Below are 8,846 nucleotides of genomic sequence, written 5' to 3' on the forward strand. Positions count from 1 at the left end.
ACAGATTGCAAGGAACTTGTCAGCTTACAATTCCTTATTTTTTATTTACTTTTTACACCTACAGCACCTAGGTGGTCTCCCATCCAAGTACTAACCAGGCCCGACCCTGCTTAACTTCCGAGATCAGACGAGATCGGGCTTGTTCAGGGTGGCATGGTGGTAGACTGAAAACCCTTGTTTCTTAATCGCCCCTCCCCAAGAGTCATTTGGCTCTCATTCTTACTCATGTTCAAGGGAAAGGAAATAAGACGATATAGTAGGAGTACTAATTAGCTTTAGAGTCAGCTACACTTGGATTTTAATCTTGGTTTTGGGCTAGCTTCAACAAGTCCTTAACTTCTCTGGGCCTCAATTTCCTCATCTGTAATTTGGGGGTAATAATATCACCTATCTCACAGAGTCATGTATGGATTAGAAATAAGGGATGAAAAACCCTTTGCACTCTGAGATACAGCCCAGGGGAATAAAGGAGCCCCACACAGAGAAGTAAGCCTTGCAAGTTTTAATGTTTTGTGAGTGGTAACAGAGCAGTCTTAAGGAGATTCCCAGACGACCTGTTCTGACTTTAGAAGCACTTCCTGTGGACAATGGAGGGCCCTGCCTCATCATACTCTGGCTTGCTAATCCACATCTGCTGGAAGGTGGAGAGAGAAGCCAGGATGGAACCTCCAATCCAGACGGAGTACTTCCGCTCTGGGGGAGCAATAATCTGCAAAGAATAAATAAAGTGAATCATGATCAGTCCCTAAGGAAATAGGGAAGGTGGTCCAGGAATCATCTCATTACACTGCCAGGCTGCCATGGAAAAGGACAGCCTCCATGATCAGAAAGGAACAGGGTAAACCTTGTGGTACATTGGATTATCGCTCAAATCTTCGCTCTCTTCCATCCCCCCTCTAGGAAGAGCGCACTGTTCCACCCTGTCACTTTGGCTAGACCAATAAAATGTTAGCAGACATGACCCAAACAGGAGCTTAAAATACACTTCAGGCATGCAGTTGGGCATGCTCTCTTGTGCCTCTGCCATCTTCCTGAGAAGAGCTTCCCTTGATGGGCTGCTGGCCCTTTAGCCTGGGTCCCATGATGAGAGATGTGGACCTGACCTGAGCTGGGTGGACCTGCAGAGATGCCTTGGCAAGCCTGACTTAGCTTAGCTGACTCCCAGCTGAACTACAGATGCACGAGCAATAAATGCTAATTGTTACATGCCCTGAGATTTCATAGATGTTTGTTATTCAGTAATAGCTGACCAGTACAAACACCTATAAGGGGAGTATGTTCTGTTCTTGCCTGGAGTTTGTATACATGGGTAGCTCAGGCTGGGCTTCCTCCATTCCTGAGTCTGAGCCAGCCTACTCAGACCCTGTCTTGAGCTTCATCTGTATTGTATCTGAGTTCTCAAATTCATACATACATTTTCATTCTTGCCACGGGAGTCTGGAGCTTAGCCTTCAGAAATTGGTTGTCCTGTCAAACAACTTTGAACGCTACCTAAAAATGGATCTAGCAGGACTGTGATTCTTCAACTAATTTCCCAATTTTTGAAGGGTCTAAGAATCTAGCGCTACAACAAACCAGAAACTAAATCGACTTTTTGTGTCCTTAGAATCTCTCTACATATTTCCTAACTTACAGAGATCACAGTATTGCAGAATAAGAAGGGTCTTTAGAAGTTATCTTATTCAGGCAGACAAAAGTCACCCTATCACTCCTTGAACAGATACCTCAAGGAATGGCACAGGCACATATTTTATTGCTAGGCAGTTCTAGTTATGAGAAAACTCTGGGTTGTCTTGGGCCAGAGGTCCTCGGCTTCAGCCCCACCTGTACCTGATATCTCTTCTTCCATATCCCGAGACTTGCCTCATCTCCTCCAATTCCTCTACACAAATCCTGCTATCCAATATACACACACACACACACTCCCCTGAGCACCTTTGCTCACTCTATGTCCCCTGCCTGGGGTGCTCTTTCTCCTCCTTTTATCTTACTTAAGTTGCCCTTTCATTGATCATGACTGCTAATAGATCCTAAACTCCTTGAAGGCTGGCACATATTGTTAAACTCAGGGCAGCGGATCACAAATTGGGACATGCTTTAAATCACTGGTGTTCGTTTATCAGTAGAGGTGGTGGGAGTACCTCAGCCCTGATGAACCAGAATCTGGGGTGAGGCTGGTATGCTGACACAGGGTCCTGATAAAAAGCCCCTGCTTCAGGCCTGGCAGGATGCCCCCCATGTGGCAGGCCTCAGTAAGCGTGACTGCTCCAGGGGCTCGGCTGCGAATAAGAGCCCGCAGGTTCTCACCTGTTTCCGCTTTGCTTCCCTGTGCTGAGCACTATCTGCTAGGCAGTGGGAAGGCCTGGGACAGCCTTCCTGTGTGAAGAAGGTTCTTAGAATACTGACAGAGAATATACTTCCTCAGATCAGGCCTACTCCTCAGAGACCAATTTTATTGGGAGACTTTGTAACTTTCAACCTATTTGTTATCTCTATTCTATTCCCCATTCTTTTTCTAAACCTGCTAGCAGCAAAGTTCCTAGAAGCCCTTAAAAAAGACTGTATTATTGATAGCCTATGGACCAGAGGCTGGGGAGAAGCAGTAAGACAAGTGGGCTCCCATTCTATTGAAGCCTATGAAGTGAGAAGCCCTGGGGAGACACCGTGTGGGGAGGGCTATGGCCCAGCAGGGACAACAGGCTGTCCAGGAATCAGGAAAGTCTCTGTGAATTCTAACCAGCAGCCTGCCTCCTGGCTAAACTTTCTCTCTTTGAAACTTCCACCCTCTTCTGGGGTAACACTCAAGTCCTTTTTAAAGTTTAGAGATGCTGAAGTGTTGCCTCCTTTTCTTCCCCTCTATTTTCTTCCTCTTGATTTCCTCCTCAACCTCCTCAATACTCTCTTCATCCCAAATTCTTTCACCCTCTTCTCATATGACATCATGTGATTATGTTTGAGAGCTCATGCTAAATGTGTGTCCAGCTCATCAGTGCCCAAGGAACACAATCCCCCAAGATGAAATCTGGCCCAGACCAAGATGGTGCTGAACCCAAGAGACCACTGAGCTACAGGCCTGGCAGTGTGTCTGAGCATCTGACAAATCATTATATGAAGAACGTAATGGAAAGAACTGGGTCAAGAACCACCTTGATCTTCATGGTACTGGGGGCCAGGGCTGTGATCTCCTTCTGCATCCTGTCAGCAATGCCAGGGTACATAGTAGTACCCCCAGAGAGGACATTGTTGGCGTATAAGTCCTTGCGGATGTCAATGTCACACTTCATGATGGAATTGTAGGTTGTTTCATGAATTCCAGCAGACTCCATGCCTAGTGGAGATCACAATATCCATCCAGTCAGCATACATCACCCAAAAAATGCCCATACCTCCAGCTCCTCAAGTGATCATTCTATTATTGCAACTATGCTAGTTCAGCCCCTTAATCAACTCACTAAATGGATTGCAAGACCAGGCCTTCTAACTGGTCATCGCCCTGTTCTGAATGATCTTTCACATTGTTGCCTGGGGTATATTTCTAAAGGAACATTTTCATTATATCATCTTTTTTTCCAGCTTTATTGAGCTATATAATTCACATACCATAATATTCACCCTTTAAAAATGTACACTTTCGTAGTTTTTAATACATTCACAGTGTTGTGCAACCACTGCCGCAATGTAATTTTACATTTTTAACAGCCCCCAAAGAAATCCCATAGCCATTAGCAGATACTCCCCATTTTCCTCTTTACCCCTTCCCCAGCTCTAGACAACCACTAATCTACTCTCTGTCTCTATAGCTTTGCCTATTCTGGACATTTCATATAAGTGGAAACATACACGGTGTGGCTTTTTGTGTCTGGTTCCTTGCATGTTTGCAAGGTTCATCCACCGTTATAACATGTGTAAGTACTTCATTCTCTTTAATTGCCACATGATATTTCATTGTATGGATATATCCATCATATCATCTTTGACAGTCCTCCATTGCCTACAGGTTGACATTTAGCTACCTTAGCCTGACACCAAGATCTTCCTGCATGCCAAACCAGTTCATCTCCACCTACCTGGCCTCCCCTATTTTAGTCTTTTGTCCACGTGATATAATTCCGCTTAGTAGATTGAAGAATCTTTCTAAAATACAAACCTGACCTTGCTACACTGATACCTAAAAGCTTTCAGGGGAGCTCCATTGCTGATATGATTAATCCCCACGTTCGCTGTGTGGCCCAGCCATTCTCTCCCATTTCCCCTGTATGCAAACACACAACACACACACACACACACACACACACACACACACACACACACACACACACACAGAGAATTCTCTCACGGTGTCCTAAATAAAACATGACCTTTCACATGTCCATATCTTTGAACATACCATTCCATCTGCCTTGTATGCCATTCTCCACTGTGCACTCTTTCCATCCCCAGATACCCTAAAATGATACTCATTCTTCAATGTCCTGTTCACATATTCACATTCTCTAAGAAGCCTTCCTTGTCCAGTTTGCTACTTCCCACTACACTGTATACCAACATTTGCTTATAGGCCTATCTCTTATACACCCCTCAAGAAAGTAGTTGTCCTTGTATTATTCTCTTATTTAATCCTTGTTGCAACTTTATCTAGTAGGTACTATCATCATTGTCACTTTATAGATAAGAAAACTGAGATTTGAAGAAGGTAACATGTCCAAGGTGACAGGGCTTTGAGAGGCAGAGTCAGGAGTTAAAACCAGGTCTGACCCCCAAGTCCATCTGTTTACTACTATAAATTTCAGCCCCATGGCCTAATGTTGAGTGATCCAAGAAATGTCTTGTATATTAATCTCATTCTTAGTTTCATATTATATTCCTTCTCCTGCTTTTTCTTTATCTTGATTTCCTTACCCTTTTATTAAAAATCTGATTTTATCTAGTCGTACTGTTAATGTATTTTTGCCTCTTCTTGGAAAAATATGGGCTATGTATAAACAATAAACAAAGTGTGTGTGACTCCTGGTGTTTCTCTTCCTATCCTCACTCACCCTTCCACCCTCCCCACTCTTGATTGGCAGGGACTGGGCAGCACCTCACCAATGAAGGAAGGCTGGAAGAGGGTCTCTGGGCAGCGGAAGCGCTCATTGCCAATGGTGATGACCTGTCCATCTGGCAGCTCATAGCTCTTCTCCAGGGAGGAAGAGGAGGCTGCTGTGGCCATCTCATTCTCAAAATCTAGAGCCACATAGCACAGCTTCTCTTTGATATCTCTCACGATTTCTCGCTCGGCTAGAAGGAGTAGAAATGACAGAAAGCAGACACTTGGTTCTATTAGTTTGGTTGTCCCATTTTGATCTCCATGAAAATCTCCTTCTTACTTCTATTCTGGATTCAGTTTTAGGATGAATGTTAATTTTTTTTATTTCTCTTCCTAAAGGGGAAGTTCAAAGTCTTGATTCTCAAGTAAAATGTTGCGCAAGCTTTTCTCCTTGCTGTCTTCACTCTGCCCTGACAATGCTGCAGACCTTCCTGAGGGCCTTGCAAGACACACTTCTGGTCTGGATGTAAGCTTATATGCTGTGACCTTTAGACTCTGGGACAGCCCCTACCTAAAACCCCATTTTGCTCAGAGTGGCCACTGAGGCATGACACTATCTCCTTAGATATTCAGACTTTATTTGTTCCATGTGTCCTCAGACAAATCATCAATGCCCCTAGGTAATAAAATGCATCACCAGGTCTTACTACCATTCAGCACTGTTAAAAACTAGCTCTGATCCTGGTGTGGACATGGACAGAGGTAGCATGTCCCAGGGGAAGGAGGGAATGCTGTGAAAGGGCACTTAAGGGGCCCATAAGAGCTCTTCTTACAATAAGTAGGCCTAAGCCTTGTCTCCATCCCCAGGGCATTTTGGTCGGGAACCTTCCTCCTTAAATAAGCCTTCCTAAATTATCTGGTCTTATCTAGAGGTCCAGCCCCAGCCTAGGGCCTTCCCATCAAACCAAATAGAGTTTGAGGACACAGAGCTACAGACTTTTCATCAGTCCTGAGAACTTCTCGTGGAGATCAGATTTGGTTCTGAACTGATCTTGGAATCAGACAAGAGGCTGGATACCTGTGGTCACAAAGGAATAGCCTCTCTCTGTGAGGATCTTCATGAGGTAGTCCGTGAGGTCGCGGCCTGCCAGGTCAAGGCGCATGATGGCATGGGGCAGTGCATAGCCTTCATAGATGGGGACGTTATGAGTGACACCATCCCCTGAATCCAGGACGATGCCTATGGACAGAGGGGATATGACCGATGAAAGTCTTTCTTGTCTCATCTGTCTCATTCTGGGACCAGTTCCCAATGATCTCCAACTGCCATATTGTTCTTTAGCAGCTGAGAAACACTATAATATTGTTATTTTATTATTATTATTTAGTATTGTCCTGGTGTTCTAGACAATGCAATAAGACACAAAATGAAAAAGAGTATTATTGTCAAAAGGAAACAGAACTGTCATCTGCCGGTTATATGGTTATATACCTAGAAGACCCAAGAGAATCAACTGGAAATGATTATAACTAATAAGATGATTCAGTAAGGGCTAGATGGAAAAATAAATATCCAGGGACTAGTAGATTAGTCTTGTACAAGGATGTTGATCACAGCATATTTTATAATAAAAAAGAAAATGGAGATAGCATAAAGGTCGAGCAGTAGACAAATGGTAAAATAAACAAATAAATTATGGAACCATATACAATGACTACCACATGGCCATTAAACATGATATTTACAACATAAAATCAAGTGCAAAGCACAGGATTCAAAACTGTATATACCCTGTACTTCCCTATCACTGTCTCTATCACCTACAGTGAAATTATCTTTTACTTTCGTTTCTCCCCCACTAGACTGTTCACTCCATAATGGTAGGGTCTGCCTTGTTTATAAGTGTGTGCCCACAGCTTGGTGCAATGTTTGGCACATGGCAGGCAGGAATGGAAAATATTTGATGAATAAATGAATGGACAAATCACTGAATACATGAATGAATGTTTGAATGATGTTCATGGAAGCTGTGAAGTCCCTGCTAAACATCACTTATTTTGAAGCTTCCTCTGTTTCTTTAAGCACCTTTCTATACCAAAGACACATACTTGCATAGTCACCATCACAGGTTTTGCTGCTGCTGTTTCATGAGCAGAAATATTCCGATATTTTTGGAAAGTGTATATAAGTTCCTGGACTGACTACTGTGAGGGAAATGGTCCTTGCTAGATGTACTAATTATGGTTTGTTCATGTGAACTCTTTCCAGCTACACTGGGCAGATTCACATCCACATGGTTTCCCCTCTGTTATCCCTATGCGAGGTTTTCCTTGGACTTTGGCTATTCATTTGATTCTTCTGAGCAGAAACCTCTGCAGGAGCCCAGCTTTCCCTTCCTCCCCTTTAAGTCAGAAAGGGGACGATTACAGCAGGGCTACCCACCGGTTGTGCGACCAGAGGCGTAGAGAGAGAGCACAGCTTGAATGGCAACATACATGGCAGGGACATTGAAGGTTTCAAACATGATCTGAAAAGACAATGAAGAATTAAAGACTGTCTGGCAGAAATCACAGCACCTCTTGACCCAAAGAATGGTTTGCAATCTTTTTAAGGGCAGGAACTATGTCTATTTACCCTACTCCCACCCCCTACAGAGCCCAACATTGTCCTAAAAAAATTCTATTGCATTGATGCATGAATGGGAGAAAGGATCTGGCTGAACATCCATGTTGCATATTTGAGCCAGTGCTCAAATCTGCCTGGCCTCTTACCTGGGTCATCTTCTCCCTGTTAGCCTTGGGATTAAGGGGTGCTTCTGTGAGCAGGGTAGGGTGCTCCTCAGGTGCTACCCGCAGTTCGTTGTAGAAGGAGTGGTGCCAGATCTGTTTGGGACAAAAGTCAGATGAGTCCAGGAGACTTCCAGTGGGCTGGAAAGTCCCCATTGACATGTCCGTGCTGTGGAAGTGTGGTACAATGTTCTCAGGGTGGGCTGGGTCTGGGGAGGAGAGCTGTCAGCCCTGAGAATTTCTGATTGACCTTTAGAGGTTATATTCCTTCTCAGCAGAGCCCAGACAGGATTCAGACCTGGGGCCAACACACGTAGTGTATTGATTATTTCTATTAGACCTTCCCTCCTCTTTCCATTGGACTCTTCTCCCTTCTCTCCCCTGCTTTGTGCCCAGTGGGGCCAGACCCATTGCATTTCTTAGTGTTCCTTGCTTCCTGTCATCTGATTATGTTTGGCTGATGGATGGTACCAGCAAGAGTTGGGGAGTGAACGGAGGGAGAGCAGTCAGGGTGCTTCTCCTGGCAATGGTGGCCCTTCATCGGGTAGCCCCTCCTCCAGGACTCCAGCTCTCACCTAGTTCTAGTGACATTCCCACCTCTCACCCTCACCTCCAGTCTTAGGGGTGTAAGAGCTTCCCTCTGTTGCTAGTACCTGGGTGCCTCAACATCCCTTTCTGGTTCCCTAACTCTGTAAGTAGTCCTTCCTTAAATTAACTCACCAACCCCAGCTGAGTGTATACTGTCTCCTGCTGAAAACCTGACAGATATACTTGAACTTCTATTGTTGCTATTGATTGAGCTGGTGCCTTGGAGCAGGGTTTCTCAACCTCAGCACTTTGACATTTCAAGTTGGATAATTCTTTGTTGCGGAAGGGTGCTGACCTGTGCGTTGTACGATATTAAGCAGCATCCCTGGCCTCCACCCGCTAGATGCCAGTAGCACCTCTTCAGCTGTGTGACAAGTGAAAATGTCTCTAGACATTACCAAATGTCGCCGGGGAGGCAAAATAGCCCCAGTGGAGAACTACTGTT

General features: G+C 44.5%; 1 protein-coding gene and 1 pseudogene across 2 annotated transcripts in view; both read right to left on the reverse strand.

The window, feature by feature from the left end:
* Positions 1 to 46: 46 nt before the first annotated feature.
* LOC111738358 lies at positions 47 to 165 on the reverse strand (annotated as a pseudogene).
* A 322-nt stretch (positions 166 to 487) lies between these two features.
* The window catches only part of ACTG2 (actin, gamma 2, smooth muscle, enteric), a 21,810-nt gene continuing 13,451 nt past the window's right edge, over positions 488 to 8,846 (reverse strand). For both annotated transcript variants that reach the window (XM_011358138.1, XM_023529477.1), the window contains 6 exons: positions 7,799 to 7,909; positions 7,470 to 7,554; positions 6,105 to 6,266; positions 5,086 to 5,277; positions 3,147 to 3,328; positions 488 to 709 (listed from right to left, as the gene is read on the reverse strand). In XM_011358138.1, coding sequence (XP_011356440.1) covers positions 566 to 709; positions 3,147 to 3,328; positions 5,086 to 5,277; positions 6,105 to 6,266; positions 7,470 to 7,554; positions 7,799 to 7,909 — 876 coding nt within the window. In that variant the 3' untranslated portion in view covers positions 488 to 565. The remainder of the gene's footprint in view (positions 710 to 3,146; positions 3,329 to 5,085; positions 5,278 to 6,104; positions 6,267 to 7,469; positions 7,555 to 7,798; positions 7,910 to 8,846) is intronic.

Source organism: Pteropus vampyrus, unplaced genomic scaffold (assembly GCF_000151845.1).
Source record: "Pteropus vampyrus isolate Shadow unplaced genomic scaffold, Pvam_2.0 Scaffold37, whole genome shotgun sequence".
Taxonomy (NCBI): Eukaryota; Metazoa; Chordata; class Mammalia; order Chiroptera; family Pteropodidae; genus Pteropus; species Pteropus vampyrus.